This window comes from Bidens hawaiensis, unplaced genomic scaffold (assembly GCF_021521415.1).
Source record: "Bidens hawaiensis isolate Kalapana, Puna unplaced genomic scaffold, B.hawaiensis_p1.1 tig00017759_1, whole genome shotgun sequence".
Taxonomy (NCBI): domain Eukaryota; kingdom Viridiplantae; phylum Streptophyta; class Magnoliopsida; order Asterales; family Asteraceae; genus Bidens; species Bidens hawaiensis.
In genome coordinates, this window is record NW_027492678.1 from 380,508 (window position 1) to 400,847 (window position 20,340).

The following is a 20,340-nucleotide window of genomic DNA, read 5'->3' on the forward strand; positions in this document are numbered from 1 at the left end:
CCACTAGAGGTTGTGTCTCCTTCTAAAAGCTTGCAATTCATTTCTAATCCGCGATTGCAAAAAACAAGTCTAATAGCCAGTACAACTTTGTTTATTCCGTATTACCTCCTACTTAAAACTATGGGGATAAAACATCACTCATACTGACATGTTAGAAATGATGTTTTTCACATTTTTAACAGATTAAGAATACCACTAACTGTATCTTCGGACTAAAAGTGGGTTAACATGGAATAATATATTGAACGCAAATTGCTAAAAGAAAAAAAAAGGTGAACTTACATAAAGTTTTATTTACGTAAAAGAAATTAGAAGCGGCTTAAAATTGATTATTACACACATGCGAGTTTTCAAATTCGTTAATCACCAATTATTTGTATTTAAATCAATCACAAGCGCAAACACTCGTTAGAAACAAAATACAACCAAATTTGATAAGTCTTTAACTTCGGGAATACTTGTTAAGATTTGGACATTTCGATTTTTTCTATCACAATTTCAAATCACGTTGACTTTCGATTCTACCCGGCTTCAAGACATGTTCTTTCCACACAGAGTCACTATCTGTTAACATTTTGTGGTCTGAGTAAAGCTCGTGTATGGAATCAGCTTCATCATTGATTTCGATTAATGCGTCCAAGCATTTAATTTGATCTGGATCAACTAGTAGATTGCTATTGCCGTCTTTAAACTCTATTAACTTCATTTCAAGCAAAAGATAAACAAAAGTAACAAATTAAATGATGAATACAACAAAAAGAAATTAGTAGTTATGATTATTCACATAGTTCAAGACAATAAATAACATATTTACACTATTATAATCATATCAACTGCATAGTTTTCGTTATGTTAAACAAAATTATCTAATTTTTTTTGCATAACATATATTTACTTTATATATGATAATATCTATAAGGATGTATATGTTTATAAAACTGTATATTTATGGAACTAATATGCTCGATTATTAATCTTGAGAGTTAGATTAAGCTCGGTATATAAAACTCAGATTTGGGCATAGACTCGTTTAGTAAATGAGATCCATTTGAACCTTTAGCTCGAGACTGAACTTGTTTACCTTCTATTGTAGCATTTAATAAGCGACTTCTAAGGGCTCATGCACGCCTCGACTCGTTTAAACACTTAATCTCATTAGCATATATAAATAAACAAGTAAAATATAAACTTACCGTTGGAGGGACTCCAATACCATTGGTGCAATAGAGCTTGGCATTATCAACAAGAGGACAATACTTTCTAAATGCATTTGCAAATCTCTTGTGTGATTTCAATTGTGAATTGACTCTCACTGCTCTTTTCACTGCTATAGCCCTCCTGCAAGGTTATAAATAATAAAATATTTAACCTCAATTTATTTTAAACATTATGAAAATAAGATCAATAACATTATACCTAATTCCTCTAGTAACTGCAAGAAAAGGGTCACAAACAACACCAACCAACTCAATTCTGTAAGGTTTCTTTGGTTTAACATCACCCTCCACTTTTTCCCAATAATCTTCAGTCACGGTTCCATCTTCGGAGACCTTGTAGCCAACACCCATTCGATACTGATGCTTATGAATAGTTCTCGCCATGGCAATTGTTTGTTCCACAAATGGTTCCAATGACAGTGTCCCATCCATGATCACGTCTCTCCCATCATTTAATGCTGTTACTAATACAGAAGAAGCGGCATCTGTATATGTTTGATGCACCTATGGTCCATTCTTATAGTCAATTTTTTTTATATCTACATTGTGTACGGTGTTCCAAGAGTTATCGAACTAGTCATCTTACCGGTCCACTAGTCAGACCAGTTATTGGTCCGTTGAAGTTTAAAAAGAATGTTTTTTTAATCATAAAGGTAATTCACATTCAAATCATAAAACAAGCCTATTGATTTGATATGACCCCATATTGCTCTAGAAAAAAATAACTGGTCAGACCAAACTAAACTTTATAGGTACAAAGAGAGAGATTGTACCAATTCAGCGGTTTGAAGCATATCATTGTGACGACCCCTTGAGTTAAGGGCTTGGTAAATCACATCTGTCTCCTTGAAAGCGTCGGCTTCCACCACTACCGCGTTTTCTGCAGCCCCCGACCAAAAAGCGCTGCCATAGTTTCAAGATCATGGGTCAAATCAAACAGGACAAATTAAACGAGACATGTTCGGAGTTGAAGAACCACCTATTTCGAGTCAAAAATTAGGGGGTGATTGTTGGAAGTAATTTCGGACTCCAAGTCACAAGTTGGTGAACTTGAGGGACCAATATTGACAAGTGGGTCACAGTGGTTATGTTTCCTAATTGTATTGTAATTATAATTGGTAATGTCTTGGCTAACAAGTTAGGTTAATCTATATAAACTGAGTTATGGTTATACATTATAGATGTGGTGGTGTGAGATGCAACCGAGTTAGGGTTCATCCAAGAGTCACACACAAGATGTAACCGAGTTAGGGTTCATCTGGATGTAACCCTAACTAAACGAATAACTCTCATTTATATTAATCAAAAAATCTCACTCAAAAAACTGATTACAACTCTCTCAAACCCTAACTCGGTTTGACTCTTGATGAACCCTAACTCGGTTACATCTAGATGAACCCTAACTCGGTTACATCTCATGTGTGCCTCTTGGATGAACCCTAACTAGGTTGCATCTCACACCACCACATTTATAATGTATAACTATAACTCAGTTTATATAGATTAACCTAATTTGTTAGCCAAGACATTATCAATTATAATTATAATACAATTAGGAAACATAAGCACTATGACCCACTTGTCAATATTGGTCCCTCAAGTTCACCAACTTGTGACTTGGAGTCCGAAACACTTCCAACATAGTTTTGGTCGAAAATAAAATATGAGCTAAGAAAGTGATTGATCATAACGGCTAAATACTTGATAACATAAACCAAACAAATATTTTACTCTGTAAGAATTTCTTTGAGTACAGTGCTCTTTCCAGCTCTCATTCCGCCACCCATGAAGAGAAGCACTGGGCTTCTATCGCAAAGAGCGACGGGGCCCAACACTTCCGTGAAGGCGTCACTGCCATCACCCTTTTTAGGAGTGGTAATTCTCATCACTTTCATTTCCTCCACCATTGTAGAGATTGCCCTGGTCACTTTTAAGTCCTTTGTAACTCTATCAAATCTTTGCTTTCTACATTTATATAACAATCCAGTTAATAAAAACCATCTTAAACTACAAAAATCCAGGTGGTGTTAGTAACGTTTTATTCACAGTTATATAATTGTGAATATATGTATTAACAAGTGAATGTGTTATAATCGTAATGATTCAATATGAATGAAAATATACAAACATATACGACTTTCTTGTCATATCATTTAAAACCTCAAAACTTGTATGATTGTTTATTGGATTACATCGAAACAGAAGGCAAGCGGACAACAAGCTGCGCCGCTACTCCTTTTTGAAAAAATATCATAGTTAAGTAACTATAAAATTCATATTTTATATAACTATATGTACGTATATGTATTACTGAATTATTGTTTAATATTCATGCAACTAAAGAAACATTATAAATGAACTTGTAACAACTCATGAATCGTTAACTTTCGGTTCGTTAGAACCCTATGAAACACTGTCTCTCTTCCTCTTTCTCAATATATATTTAATTAAACACTAGGTGCAAATTCTTATACTCTTCTCGCGAATATTTATTTACTAACTAATATAGTTACTTCTAATTCTAACAAATTATTTGTTATGTACTTATAATAAACAAACTAATTAAAAAAATTAAATGATGTGACAAATTGTTTGTTAAAAACGAAGTCGCGCCACTCATTTTGATGTTAATTTTATAAAAAAATGATTTGTTTATTTTTTATCTACATTTTAATGTGAATTTTATAAAAAGCTAAGTGGTATCATCAGGGCCGGCCCAATAGGCTTAGAGACTAAAGCAAGGGCTTTAGGCCCCCAAAATTTTTGGGCCTCCATTTAAAAAAATTTGTATTTAGAATATATATTGTTTGTTCTCTGTTTCCTGTTGCACTTTGTTGGTGTAGTCTGTTGGTAGAGTTGCTGTTTTGCCAACATGATGACCTGTGTTCGAGTCCCTGCTGCAGCTTTCCTTTTATTTTTTTTAATTGCAATTGCATATCCTTCTAGGAGGAGGACATGCCAAAAATTTAAAGTTCTCAAATAAAAAAATATACCTGTGTTCGAGTCCCTGCTGCAGCTTTCCTTTTATTTTTTTTAATTGCAATTGCATATCCTTCTAGGAGGAGGACATGCCAAAAATTTAAAGTTCTCAAATAAAAAAATATGTCACTTTTCATGAAGTTTGGTGCAACGATTGTTTATAAAGAACATTCATGTAAAATAAACTAGCATGTCTTAACTCTTAGGCATATTCTTATTAGTTTGTTTTGTAGATCTCCTATTGAATACCTATCTAAAAGTGATCATAAATTAATTTGTTTCTTGTGAGTATTTGTTTTTCAATGACCTATTTATGCGTTTCATTTTTATTTTTTTATGTCCTCTGTCTAGTTTTTTGTCTAGCATTTGTATACAAAATGAGTATTCTTATTTTGTTACTTACGTGATCATACCCAAGACATTTATGTATCAAAGGTTTCAAACATAACTCACAATAAAATATAATATATCGAAAGTGATAATCAAAGAAAAACAATGCAAAAAGGCCCATATTTTTTACTTCGCTTTAGGCCTCCAAAATTGTTGGGCCGCCACTGGGTATCATTTATTATTTTTATAATTGACACAAGTTGTATTTTGTTATTAAATTTATATCAAAACATAGGTAAAAGTAAATAAATCGAAACACCATATTCAATTAAAATATATTTAAAATTATAAAAGATAAACAAGTGTATATGTACATTAATAAAAAATCAAGTAAAAAGTATATTTACTCTTATTTGAAGGGTTGTAATATCAGTGAGGTGATAGTTCATAATTAGAAATCAAACAGGCCCAAGTGGGAGTGGCCAGCCCCTATTGAATCCTGTTTTATATTGTCTCATGGGTGGTCCTATAGAAATCATTTTCCTTGGTGTCTATGTTTTTGATTAAAATGTTTCCCTACCATTTCAAGAAAATGTAGTCTTCCTAAAAAACGTATATTTGAAAGCTTTACACACTTGTAGGCTTGTAGCATTATAACATATAAACATATATTGGTTTCTCTTGTTTTTAAAAAGTTATAGAAAACTTATCAAAGGCATACTTTAAAATCATTTTAATAGTTGTGAATTATTTTTAAACCAACTTCTTATTTGTTTAAAAAAATGCAATTAGTATAGTTGATTAACGTTGTCGAAAATGATTTTTCTTCTCTATATATACTTGCATTAAGTTATTAACGAGAACTGATTAATACTGATAATATTAACTATATAATTATAATCCATATAATTCGTGAGTTTACTGGCACATTTTATAAATATTGTTAAATATCGCTATTAATAATTTTTTTGCGTCCAAAATGAGTACTCCTAATTTTTTAAATGGATTTTGGCAAGGTCATCTATGCCAGCTTGTTGGGTGATTTATTCTTTAAAAATGTGTGCTCACCTAACCTGAAACCAGTCAACCACCGTTTAGTAATATATACATGAAGGTTACATCAAATTTCAGTATAATATGACAAACCAGTTAGTTTTAATCACTACATATCCTTAGTTAGTTTTAGGGCTTATACATAATATTTTGGGTTGCAAACGAGTTAAAATCGAGCTTGAATTTAACTTAATATAGTTAAATTCACCTTGAACCGCTCAGGAACACGTTTTTAAGCCGACTCTCATCAGATCCATCGCTTAGCACCTTCCAATCCAAAAAATTAAAGTATAAGGAGTTTAAAATGAACATGTTTTGTTAGGTATGAATCAGTTTCCGTGATATTAAGTCAAATAGATCAGATGGCTAGAAGAATGAGCAACACAATGGTTGTAATATCTTTTGTATTCATTCTAAGTCTAAATATATATAATAATAGGTATTTGCTACAGATTTTATTTAATTATCTATGAATCATAGCAAAACATGTGAATGATCTTTTTCCTAGCAAATATCTGTATTGTAGGAACATGTAAAGGCGATTGAAGATGACATAATGATAATATCATCAAACAATATTTAAACTTTACCTGATTGATCATAAGAGAAGCCTTGCTCCAGTGAAATGCAAAATAGCCAAGAATGCAACTTTCAAGCTCTTCATTAAGCTTTTCACACAATTCTTCCACTTGTTTTTCGTTTGAGAAGTACACTTTAATCTCATCTTGAAAGTCGGCTTTCGAGCCCCTCGCATATTCCGTTATCAGTTTGCTGAATTCCGGACACTCATTGTCATCCTTAAATCCAAGTTGCCTTGCTGCAAATTCACAAATAATCAACTTATAGATACAAACAATTAAATATTATTATTATATATGACTATTGTAGAAACATGAAATGAATCTGACCTTATCCATGACGATGTTCCCCGGTCTTCGAGATGAACGAACCACGACTCGATCTTCTTCTCCGGTAGCTTAAGATCTGCAATGGTTTTTGGGGGTGTGGAGGTGACTGCTAAGAAATCTCAAGGATTTCTTGTTTACAGACACAAAAATGGTTATGGTGGTGGCTCTTATTGAGAACAACCAACCCCTAATAAGGAGGTGGAGACCTCCTTATATAGGGAGCCTCATGGCCACCATCATGGTACCCTAATGGGCCTAGCCCAGTTAGGGTTACATCCACAAAACCCCCTCAGCCCAATAATATTGTATTAGCCCATATAATAAAACAAGCCAAACATAATAAATTAAGGTCGTAAGCCGGGTTTAGTACCATACCCCTACAAGCCCCCCAAGTCCAGTGTTGCTCCTAGACGTGCAAGCGTTTAGGTGGAGCTCTGGACTTCATAAGGTGTGTTAGGATATGAGGCGGTTTTTTCCCCTTTCTTCGGCCTTGTCTTTATTGTCTTTGAGTTTTGAGAGGTTTTCTCCATGATGGTGACATGTTGTGATCCTTATGATAATAATGGTGCACTGGCATGAATAAGATATAGCACGCATCATAACAATAGAGGCGCGGGGCCTGATAAAAGATAGAGTGCGCATCTCGATAATAATGTAACGCAACTTGCGCGCGAGGCAGCTTACGAGCTATAAAAATAATGAAGCTTGCGCGCGAGGCGACTTACGAGCTATAAAATAATGAAGCATGCGCGAGTTGCGGCTTATAAGCTATAATATGATGATAATGACTGGCCCACAAGGGCCTCTTCTACGCAGGATGACTATCCCGGCTTGTCTTCAAAATAATAATGGAGGCACAAATGGCCAGATAATAATAATAATGTAATAGGTGCTTGTGCGACTCGTAGCCGAACCTGCAAAAACATATCAACTAAAAGTGGATGTATTACAAGGTTCCCATCCTCGGGCAAATTATGAGGTGTGCCCAACCTACGCTGGCGCGTGGCCTTTTGGGATATTATTAGGCTCCCGACCTTTATGTTTGGCGCGTGGCCATGTGGGATATTATTAGGCTCCCGACCTTTATGTTTGGCGCGTGGCCGTTTGGGATATTATTAGGCTCCCGACCTTTAAGATCGGCGCGTGGCCGTTTGGGATATTATTAGGCTCCCGACCTTTATGTTTGGCGCGTGGCATGGCGGGAGTTGAGCGCGCATGCATGGCGGGGAGTTGAGCGCGCATGCATGGCGGGGTTGAGCGCGCATGCATGGCGGAGGGTTGAGCGCGCATGCATGGCGGGGTTGAGCGCGCATGCATGGCGGGGAGTTGAGCTTACCAACATAGTTAGAAAACGTTTCAGGCTTTCCAACCTGGCTGGATCCGGTCAAATCTAGTCGTGGAACAACACTTTCGGGTTTTGCAGCTGCAAGGATGTCCCGATCTGCATAAAACATTAAAATATATATGATCATGTGTAGGTCAAAGAGAGAAAACTAGAGAGAGAGAGAGAGAGGACCTGTCTGCATAACTGGTTTGTTAAAAATGGCGAGAAAATGGTGTTAGAGAGGAGCTAGGAAGTAATAAGTTAATATATGAAGTGGCAAGACTTCTTGTGTGTGTCTATTATTTATAGAGTTAATTAAATGCATGTTGCTTGTGTGATAATCATATATATTGGGATTTTGGTTGCTAAGTTTCACTAAGGACACTTTTAGTCCCCGTGCCCGTGGTAACATAGGTGATTCCTAAAATGATGTTTGTTAAATCGTGTGAAAAATCTATTTTACTCTTTAGTTTAAAATCAGTAAAAAAAATCTAAGTAATCTAATAAAGAAAACAAATAACACGTACACTTTCTTTTACATTAGCATCACAACCATAAATTCCGGCAATATATCTAGTGATCACTTAAATTCTAGCCAGCCACAAATTTTGGCTAATCTCTCTGATGACCACCACAACCATCACTCTCCAGTCTCCACAATGCATATATGCATGATGCCCACATCACAATCTTTACCTTTTTTAGATATAATGATATTGGCCTTCCGTCTTTAGGTGTAGTGCTTTCCAATACTCGATCAAATTGTAACAGGAAAATTCAAATTTGATAAAAACAAATCGAGGGAAAGGAGAAATCTTATATGATAAGTACGGATGAGTAAAGATCCATAATTGAATGTACTATCAATAAGACATGTATGTCACCATATTGGCTAGTAGCAAAACTAGAAAATCAAGATGAGAGTGACCACAGAGCATGAATGACAGATGAAACTGCCATCTCTATTACCAATTTCTTTCATTTATGATCTATTTGTTGATCGCAATCCAACCCTTTTTCGGCTTTTCTCTTAATTAACTTCACCAAATATTCCCATATCCCAAATTGATTTCAAAGACTAGAAACTACTATCGCTTTTATTATAGGAGTTGCAAGCCATTCGGTGAGCATTTCATACTAGAAAAACGATAGTTTTAAAGAAATCCGAGCATCACATAAGATATTTCATTGAAAACACTCATTCGCTTTCTAAGGACGGGGGACCAGTAACTCGTTAACCATACATTGAAGACTCATCTAGAAAACTATTATTATTTTCTGCACGATGGCAACTTTAGAGATTTAAATTCATGTCACGACTAAGACTCACAACGTGATATTATTTCCCATTATATGATGGAAAGCGAATTATACTATGCTTTGGAAAAAAAATCATAAAAACCCAACATATTTTTTTAGTTTTCTAATAAAAGTCCCTTAATCCAACAATTGTTTATTAATGTTCCTCAACTTGTAAAAATTGAATAATATATGGTGACTTAAAAAGAAGGCCTGGAACCTTTAAGTTGGCTATCACGATTAAGACTCATTTATCTAAATCTAGTTGCATATGTTACTTCACTCGTATAGGATATTCAACACCCATTCTTATAAAGAGTTTCTTTGAACTTATGATTTCAAACTCTCTAATCGAGAAAACTACCAAAGAATGTCGGGTTTTTATGATACTTTCCGTTAAGGAAATTGTAGTAGCTTGAAGTATTAATATATATATATATATATATATATATATATAGGGGAGAGTTATACTAAAAAGAAGTAGTTTCCTAAGAAGACTAGGAATAAATCATAGTCACTGGATCATGTCAATCAATGGTTGAGATTTAAAATTATCAAAAACCGTCATAGTTTCCTATAATTACTATTTCACCACTATAACCGACATAGTTTCTTAGAATTGTTCTTTCACCATATGTTGTAATGCCACTTGTCAAAAATCTATTGGTTCTTACCATTCTTAGGAAACTATTTCTTTTTATTTGAACCCTTTTCTATATATATATATATATATATATATATATATATATATATATAGGTAAAGGATGGAATACGAAAATCGTTTATCGTACAATAGGTACGCGAGTGTCAGGAGCGTCCATCTTCAATAACCATCCTAACCTAAAATCACAATTACGCGAGCCGGCCTCCTTCAACCTCTTCTCCCGTCGATTCCGTTCACCTTCACCATCGCCGTTCAACGATTCCGTCCACCATCCAACTTCGCGACCACCATCATCTTCCGACACATGTCAGTTGATTAAATTGCCCAATTGAAATTGAAATTGAAATTGTTGAACTAATTGATCAATTAAACTTTGAAATTGGTCTAATTAATCATCAATTTGAAGTTTCAATTAATCAATTTTGAGTTTTTGAAGAAACCCAGTTGCAGACGTTCCATATTTTGTTCATATGGTCGAATCAATGATCAAATTAACAGTCGATTGATGTTTGTTTAATGATTATGAGATTATATGAAGTGATTTCAGTGTTCAATATCATGTTTACATGTGTTTAATTTCTATTTTTTTTGTTAGTTTTAGAAGTTCTGAACAACCAGAACTTCTTAGAACTTCTAAACTTTTTATCAGAACTTCTAAACTTTTTTTAACACCCAGAACTTCTTAGAACTTCTAAATTTTTTATTAAACAACCTGAACTTCTTAGAACGTATTAGAATGTTTAAAGATGTTCATTTTTTTTAACACCCAGTGCTTCGTTGAATGTATTAGAACGTTTAAAGATGTTCTGTTATGTTTCAGAACGTTTAAACATAATATTTTGAACCCTAATCAGAGCTCGATTGAGTGCGTTATTTCTGCAATTCCATAATTGATTGATGAATCTAAATGCTTCTACACATCAATTCGATTGATTAAATCATCATTTTGGTGTTTATTTTGATCAGAACGTTTAAACTTTGAGCAGAACGTTTAAACATGAACCCTAATCAGAGCTCAATTAAGTGTGTTAATCTGTATTTTCATAATCAATTGATGATTCTAAAGCCTCTTACACATAATTTCGATTGATTAGATCATCAATTTTTGATCAATTTGAAGATTTTTTATGTTCAGTGACGTTCTTTTCAATTTTGGGTTTTGACTTTTGAGATTTCATACTGTAAGTTGTGATTAGAGTTTAGAAATTGGATTAGATTGAGCAACAAGTTTCGAATTTGGATCAGATTTGATTTGTAATCGACGAATTTTGATCGCGAACTACTGTTGGGTTATTTACGAAATTGCCACCGCGCGTTTTTTAATCAAAACGCTCTGGAATGTCGCGTACCTAATGCATGATAAGTCATTATTGTACGTTAACTCACCCCTATATATATATATATATATATATATATATATAGGGGTGGGTTACTGTACAATAATCAGTTATCGTACATTAGGTACGCGACTTCCTACACCATCGATTCTAATTAAAATTACAATTGCTTAGTGGCATAATTGTAATTAACCTAAAAATACTTAACGCATACCCATCAAAATCCACCATCGATCGTTGGTCACAGGTCAGTTAAGCAATTTCCAATTGAAATTGTTGATGAGCTTAATTGATCAATTAACCTTGAAATTGATTCAATTAATTATCAATTTGAAGCTTTCGTCGATCAATTTTGAGTTTTGAATTCTGGGTTTTGACATTGAACGTATTAACATTAAGTTTGTACGATCTGTTTATACGTTCTGTTTAAACATATTATACGTTCTATTTAAATGTTCAGAACATAATCAATTAAACTTTAAAAGTTCAATACAAAAAGTTTATACGTTCTGTTTATACGTTTTTAAATAATGTTGTTTATAAGTTCAGTACAAATATTATGTTTAAACGTTCTGAAACAAAACGGAATACCTTTAAACGTTCTGACCAAAAAAGAACATCTTTAAACGTTCTAATACATTCCAAGAAGATTTGGGTGTTCAAAAAAATATTGAAGTTCTGATAAAGTTTAGAAGTTCTAAGAAGTTCTGTGTGTTCAAACTGGTAAAGTTTAGAAGTTCTAAGAAGTTCTGGGTGTTCAAAACTGATAAAGTTTAGAAGTTCTAAGAAGTTCTGGGTGTTTAACACCTGTAAACATGAAATTGAACATTGAAATCACTTCACATAATCTCATAATCATCAAACAATCGTCAATCGACCGTTAATTTGATCATTGATTCGATCATATGAACAAAAAATGGAACGTCTGCAACTGGGTTTGCTCAAAACTCAAAATTGATTAATTGAAACTTCAATTTGATGATTAATTGGACCAATTTCAAAGTTTAATTGATCAATTAGTTCAACAATTTCAATTTTAATTGGTCAATTTTATCAACTGGCCTGTGAAAAAGGCGTGACTAGAAAGATGGTGTTAACGACGGTACCGTCGACGGTCGCGACGGTAGATGCAATTATTGGACGGTGACGGTGAAGGCGTACGGAATCGATGGAGCAGTGGAGCAGAGGATTAGAAACGGTCGCGTGTTTTTTTGAAAATCGATGGTGAAGAAACTCGCGTAGCTATTGTATGATAAGGGATTATTGTATTTGATCCTTTATCTTTCTATATATATATATATATATATATATATATATATATATATATATATATATATATATATAGAAAAGGGTTAAAATAAAAATCCATAGTTTTGTAGGAAGAGTAGGAATGACACAAAATTTTGAGTTAAGAAACTATGTAGCATAAATCCTTAATCCTAGGAAACTATTTGGTAGTTTAAAAACTACCAATCTCAACCACTAGATCATAGATCCAATGGTCTAGATTGATTCTTACTCTTTCTAGAAAACTATTTTTTTTATTATAACACACCCCTATATATAATATATGTATTAAAATATATATATTTTGGAACGACCAACTAAGTAACGCCGGGTACTCCGTACGCGGCCCTCATTGGCTAAAGGTAGCCCGAGCCGGCCACTAGTCCGGACAGAGCCCCTAGCGTTCCACCTATTGAGGGACGGATAAAACCTGATCTCCACGCCCGCCAAACGGCACGACAGCGAGGAGCCGGTAAAACCGGGTGAGATCAGGACTCGAACTGGCAAGCCATAGTCATCCCTCATATCTCCCATATAATTTGATGATAGTGAGGTTTGAACCCCCTATCTCTCACTAGTAAAGTGAGTGCTCTACTATTGAGCCACATCCAATTTATATAAAAACACAATTAATATATTTTCAACAAAAATCATGAGGATATATTTCAATAAAAATTGATAGTTATGCAAGTTATTACTATTTGTTTATTAATTTAAGAAAAAAAAAGTTTTCGAGAATAATACCTAAATGAATTAAAAACTATAAAGATGCGATTTGGGTGATCTTAACAATTAATGGAGGTGATTTGGGTGTCTTAACAATCAAAATATCGTGGCTACGTTTGGTAACGTGCAAAGCCGTGGGTATGCTTGGGAAAAGTCAATAGTGATTTCTATCTAACAACAAGCTAAGGTATATATAAAACCAAAAAAAACCCACCACGAACAAATAATAATAATAATAATATAATAATCAATGTTTTGCGGTCGCGAACTCATACGAATTCAACAAGTATCACGGTGTAATAAAAATAATAACTACAAAAACAACAAATAAATTACTTAAAATAAAAAATAAAAAATAAAGTGGATCAATCAGGTGTTGCCATGTGGACCAATACGCCTCTTGCGACACCTTGATCATCTTGAATAATTTTTCTCCCTCAATAATCTCATTTATTTTAATAACAAATAAAGAACTGGCGTTGTTGTTCAAGAAAAATGTGTATAAAACATCATCACATCTCGTACAACTCCCTTAACGTAACAACTTAAGACGATGATTGTTTTCAATAGTGTGATGCACTTGACAACAACACTTAGTAACGATACTTAGTCTCAACAACAAAAACACCTAGGGCAAAGATTTGTTCAAAAATATTAAAGAGTAATGTTTCATTTTGGTAACATCACACCATATAGAAAAGGGAGATTATCGACGGCCATATTTGTCAAATTCATCAGTATTGGTGGTTACTAACGGAAAAGGTCGTTGGTCATTTGTTAATGGGTTATCTCATTTGCGACGAATTAGCAACAACTCATGTCTATGTTATATTCTTTTTTCTAGCAATGTCGTTAATAAAACCTTGAAGCATACGCCATATGTCTTGTGCTAGCTATTTCATTAAACAGATTCAAAGCATCATCAACCTAACAACCTTAGTTATTTTTTCAAATCTTGACCAAGAAAGATTAGACTATGTTTTATAATTTGCAAATTTTGGGTGGAATGGAGCTACGAGTGTTTTACTAAATAGTATGAAAGGTAAGCCATGTGCACAATGTTTTATTATGCGCGGGGTTTGGAATATCGGGCCAACTTGGACACGATAAACACAACCTTGCCATGTATTTTCATAAATAGTTGTTTACATTACTGAGCCCATAACCCCCAGGCTATATGGTAGCAACTTTAACACCGGGCCATTAGTTTGAACAATGCCCAAAAGCTAATTTTAAACACGTGAAAGTGTATATATATACGCTAGGATAGAGCCCGTGTGATACATGGGTGGTTAAAAAATACAATAAAAAGTTAAATTTAATAATATGCATAATTACATACGTTATTGATTCATAAGATATAAATAATTTTCTAAAACACACATATCATTAAGAATAATTTGTGTTGTATTAGAATTCAAAATGAAAGGTTGTGAATCTTTACCAATTAAGAAAAAGATAAGATTACCATCAATTCATCCTAGTTGAGTTAGTAAGTCATAAACATTTTTAAAAGCAATGCAATGAGTTCGATTCCCACCAAAAACATATTTTTCATTTTATAATTCATGAGGTGGAATTATAAAAATGAAAACTTATACACTTGAAAGTCTATGTGAATGTGAACGGTCTAATTGAATGACATTTAGAAAGATCGTCTCGTTTTATTTGTATAGGTAGATTTTTACTAAGAATGGTTCATGTTAAACGTAAGTAGAAACTAGAATAAAAATTTAACATCTAGCACTTTTATGATTCATCATAAACATTGTTAACACCGTCTCCAATACAAACGGGGAGCAAGACGTGCATATATAACTTTTTATACGTTACAAATTTACATAACCGACAATCTGATTTTACATATTAAGATGTTTAAATTATATTATTTTTGCACATAGTCAAAATAAAATTGTTTTTATATTTTATTATGTAACTGGATTTAAATAATCCTAACTTTAAATAATTGGCTGATTGTAATTCATACTTGTAATGTCATCAATTAAACTTCTAACTTTCACTCTTAGACCATGCATGGTCAAACTTGAGCTCCCCAGACATTTTACGTCATGTGACGTCTAGTCCGTATTTTAACATTTTGCAAAAAAAAAAAGAAAGTATATAATCATAACTCTCCAGCAATCATTAGACAATTATTACTTTTTAAATTTTATAATATAAATAAAAATAAAAATTTTTAAAAAAATATGATTTGTTGAAAGATTATAAAAAAGATGTTTTATACACAACTTTCGCGCTCAAAGAGTCATTCAAAAATCAAAATACCAAGAAAGCGGTGTTGTTTTGGCATTTTAAACCCAAAACGCCACCCCACAATTGACCACTACGGGTGGTGGTCTTATTGTCATGGACGATATTGCTCTAATTAAAATTGCCCAAAGAGGTATCTAAATAATGCCCCATCCCTTTAGATTTAATTAATATTTTTTGTAATTTAAAATTGTTTTGATGCATAAAATAAGACGGAGCAACATAAACGTACGTGTTTTAGTCTTCTTCAGTTTTATTTGTGTTAAAGAATACTAATTTATTAAGGTTTGAAGCTACATGGAGCATTTCTCTTTTGAAACATGCAATATCAATTATCTTTTATATGTATCGTTGAAAAATTGCATTAGTGTTCACACTCGTAAATAGTGTTTTAGTAATCGCTAGTCACTTGGTGAGGTGAATGTTAGGGATTCGAGTATTGCAAAACAGACACAAACACAAATGATACTGCAAGAGAAATAATAAACGAAGATAAACACGTGAGATTTACGTGATTCGCTCGGCTAACTTATGTCCACGAGTTGCAGACATGATACTTTATTTTTGTTATATGCCTCACTTGTGATGAGGATATTATAAGTACAATGAACATATATAGAGAACATACTACGGTTTACAACTTAATCCTCAAGAAAAGTATATACGCAGAAGTTTTGTGTCAAAAGTCTAATAAACTAAAGTTTGTAAATAAAGTCGGGAGGCTAACACGTATATATGTCAAATGTTTGTGGAAGTGGCAGATCTAGACCCAAATGTCAAGGGTAAGGTACATTTTTTTATTAATGTATTTCATATTAAACACAAAATAAATAAACTTAAACACATTAACTGCATATTGCTCCTCTTTGATTTTTAAAAGCTTGAAATCAAGCCCTTACATCACCTTCTTTTACTTTATCAGGAGCTTCTTTTTCGACCACACAAATTAAAACATTGTTCAAATACTCATCACCCATTCGATTGCACAAATTCGTCATGATAAGCTTCATTTTAGAAGAAAAAACAACTCTAAACGGTTGCATTTGCAACTGGTAAAACCAATGCTAACTTCAATGTACGATAAACCAAATAAAAAGTGACGTATTTTCTGGTTCCACCATTACACGAGCAATGCCACACATTCCACCCAATTTTGCACATTTATCACCTTCCTTTAAATTGTGATAAAAGGTCGTAAGATCACTAGAAATACACATTTTTCTTTATTACTAATGTCATTCGGATACATATAAGAAAATGTCACTATCTTAGATACGTCAAACTTAGAAAACGAATCACAAGGAATTAAACCGGACATATTTTTTATCAAGCTAGTTGAGACCTCATTAAATCTATTGTCAAGTTCTTAAATTTGCATATCCTAAACCTTATTAAAAACTTCAACCTCAAAATGATGTCGATTAGTAATGATATTCATCATGTTTCTTTGATTACCATAAATTTTGTCATATCTATCATCGTAATCTTGTTTTTTTTTTCACAAAACGATGTCACTCTAGCCAACATCTTGTCAAAACCATTTTGACTTAGATTATTCAATGCTCTATTTATCCCGATTATCAACTTAAACGCTTCTAACAAGTCTTAACTCTTTTTTTTTAAGATGTGAGAATTTGTGAAGGCTAAAGTATCGTCCAACAAGTGTATATAAAACACAAAATCAAAAATCTTAAAATATGATAGAAGTCGTTGTTGCACACTCTCCATCTTCTTTAATAAAATCAAGTACCTAAAAATCTTCCTGGGTTATTTAAACAAAGTTATGATTGTTTTATTATGAGAACCTCAACGTGTGTCTCCAGCTCTTACAAGAGAAACCTCTTAGTTTAATCATTTTTATATCTTAATTTCACCAAGGAGAATTTCTATTTCCACTCTCTTATTTTTGCCTCCAACATCATATATTTCTTTTGCAAGAAGCACACACCGGTATGTTTTCTTGCAAAAACCACATCACTAACTGAAGTTGATGAGCAAAGCAATGTCTGTAATTTGCTAATGAATTATCAACATCAAATCTTTTAATCCATTAAACTCTCCTCGCATGTTGCTTGCACCGTCATAACCTTGACTCCTTGACCTGTTTAAACAAAAATAAACTACAGGATACAATATAATCTTTAAGTTTATGTAATGAAAGTATGAAACGTATTACTTACTTGATCTATGCTTAACTGATTATCTGCTAATAAAGAAACGATGGCTTTTTAAGAGTTGAAGAATATGTATTCTTCACGTGAATCCAATTAAACACTTTAACAACTCCTAGTTTATCAACATATCTCATAGCTACAGCCATTTGTTTCTTTTGAGACACGTCACTATACTCATCTGCTAACAACCCAAACACATCATCTTTAATTTCTTCACAAAGCATTTTGGAACCTCTTTCGCAAAGCAATCGATAATCTTTTTTTGTATTGATAGAGTTGTCAACTTATTATTCTATTTTGTCTTCCCTAAACTGTACTTAGTAGCATCCGTGTTGTTCTCACAAATTAACTCGTTTTCTTCTTTATATAAAAGCTAAAAATTATTTTAATTATATTAGATGAGTGAAACTATTACGCATCATATTGAGAAAAGCTCCTTTTAGATGAGTGAAACTTCCATGAGTCCATCCAAATTATTCCACCAAATTATGCTACCACATTTAGTTTTCTTAGTGAAAGAATATATGTTTCACAGAAAAAAAAAAAGGCGAGTTAGTTTGGTTTGCATTTTCCTAGGACCGGCTTAGGTGCATGAACAGGTCTAGGTTCAAGCCAACACTAGTCCAAAGGCTCTACGCTCATGCCAAAGATCGCATGGCATTGGCAAAACAAGAACCATAATCTGACCTAAAGTAAAACCGAACCATGTACATAGACTTCATGTCAACATATGAAAGCAAACAAGTATAAACGTTTTAACATAAACACGTATTCAAGAGTCAAACTCCTACTTTCTTTTCTGACCACGAGATGTGCCCTTTGAAGTGCTGGTAATATGCATAGCAGTGTCTTCTTCATCTTCAGTATCACCATCATAAGTCTCGGTTTTCTGACTCGATTCATCATCGTCATCATGTGATTTTGCATGATCTGATGACACACGGTCTCTGAGCTCTCTTAGTTTTGCTTTCTTTGAGTTCAACACGCAAAGAAACTGCAATATTTTTAAATATGGTTACAATTGCACAAGAAAGGATGATAATGTTGATTTACTAATTATTAGTAGTTAATTGTTAACATATCAAATTCATATGCTTTGACCAACAATTTCATTAATTTGGAGCATATAAGAAACACCTTAGTATAAATTTTAGTTTCAAACTCTGCCTTCTCATTCTGAAACTTCTCACTTTGTTCTAGACATTTCTCAGCTTCTGCTTTTAGTTTATCACTTGACTTTGTTTTCATCACAACTTCCTCCTGTTTTGTTAAAAGAAAAAAGAACATTAACAGAAACTTAATAACAACATTAACAAGTAACAATAAAGCAATAATAATAAACTGTGTGTTATCGTTACACTTAGGCGAATGTTAGCATCCATCAGGAAATCCAAGATTCCTGCAGTTATCTTCATACTATTTTCAGCTGGTTTAAATTTCCATCTCCACTCTAGCTTTGTACCTTCTTTTTCAAAAGTCCATGATAACTGCAAGGGATTTAGCATCACTAAAGTGAATTGATAAAAACCTCAAAACCAAGCTTTTTCGAGCTCAATCTGAGCCAGAGCCTCCGTTCGGTTATCAAGCGCGAGCTAGAGTCTTGTGAATTTTTAAATTTTACTTTTAGACTTCCATGTATTAATTTCACACTACACAACCGAGCCGAGCTTTGACTCGTTTAAGGTTTTCACAATATATAAAAAACATATATAAATTAATTAATACATAACAAACCAGCCGAGCTCGAGCCAAGCCCATGCTTGAAAAAACGCACACGAGCCGAGCTTGAGCTCAAGCCTAGTCGAGCTCCGGATATGCTTGGCTCGTTTACACCCCTTAAGGGTTTTCTGAAAGTTTGTTTTGCAGTAATTATTCATAAACAATCAATTAACTAGTTGATCAGAGCTCATATATTTCCAATTAATCTTAATAATCATTTTGCCAATAATATCAACTTCTTACACAAGCTTCTTACATATTTTTCCAGATTCAATTACTTAAAACACTTATCATAAAATTAAACCATAATAATAATAATAATAATAATAATAATAATAATAATAATAATAATAATAATAATAATGAGTTAAGATAAAACTACCTACTCGTTTTAATCCAGCTCCAGCATCAGCGAAGCCGTATACGTAACCGGGTTGTTGAAACCGTAGATAGCGCTCGGACAAATCGATGTAGTCGGATACGGGTCGAAAATAGAATAAATCGACGGTTAGAACGAATAATAAGTGATAATCGGATTTTGGGGGGTTTGGAGTTTTAAGCAGGTGTGTTTGGTTGATTCCATGGCGGATTGGTAAGATTTGTGCGTGTTTGGGAAGGAGGAGTGAGGGTTTATTATTTATTTATATCCCCGCCTAAACTCAAAAAAGGGTCAACTTTGTGTTTAAATAATTTAAGCTCGTTTAAGGCTATTCGTTGTCTATTGACGCCCGCTGGCAATAAACGCACCAGAGGGGCGGTAAGCGATGGTAATGGTGCGGGAGGGAGGGACTGTGGGTAGTAGCAGTATAACAAACAAAGCGGCGTTAAGGGAGGTGTATGGGGCGTGGTGGTGGCTTCGACGTCAATGCTGATTAACGCCAGTGGACCGAAAACCACATTAATAATTGTATCGTTTGTTTTAATTATGATACATCATACAATTCTAACTCATATTATATATATCATATATCTGGCAAACATTTACGTACACATGTATTATTCAATTCTCAATACATACACTTCCATTATCCGCATGGATGAAGGATCCTTGT

At 33.5% G+C, this 20,340-nt stretch overlaps 1 protein-coding gene and 1 pseudogene across 2 annotated transcripts; both read right to left on the reverse strand.

Moving 5' to 3' along the window:
- Nucleotides 1-368: 368 nt before the first annotated feature.
- On the reverse strand, nt 369-8,211 carry LOC143554543 (calmodulin calcium-dependent NAD kinase-like). The gene is made up of 9 exons (XM_077044271.1): nt 8,004-8,211; nt 7,824-7,928; nt 6,170-6,396; nt 5,788-5,846; nt 2,949-3,182; nt 1,991-2,120; nt 1,417-1,721; nt 1,194-1,338; nt 369-700 (listed from the first exon to the last, which is right to left on the reverse strand). The coding sequence occupies exons 1-9, from the start codon at nt 8,011-8,013 to the stop codon at nt 491-493; spliced, it is 1,425 nt and encodes a 474-aa protein (XP_076900386.1). The 5' UTR covers nt 8,014-8,211; the 3' UTR covers nt 369-490.
- A 9,845-nt stretch (nt 8,212-18,056) lies between these two features.
- LOC143554544 (DNA repair protein XRCC4-like) lies at nt 18,057-19,912 on the reverse strand (annotated as a pseudogene). Its single transcript, XR_013139039.1, has 4 exons — nt 19,675-19,912; nt 18,928-19,056; nt 18,707-18,829; nt 18,057-18,563 (listed from the first exon to the last, which is right to left on the reverse strand). The product of XR_013139039.1 is annotated as a DNA repair protein XRCC4-like (transcript).
- Nucleotides 19,913-20,340: the final 428 nt, after the last annotated feature.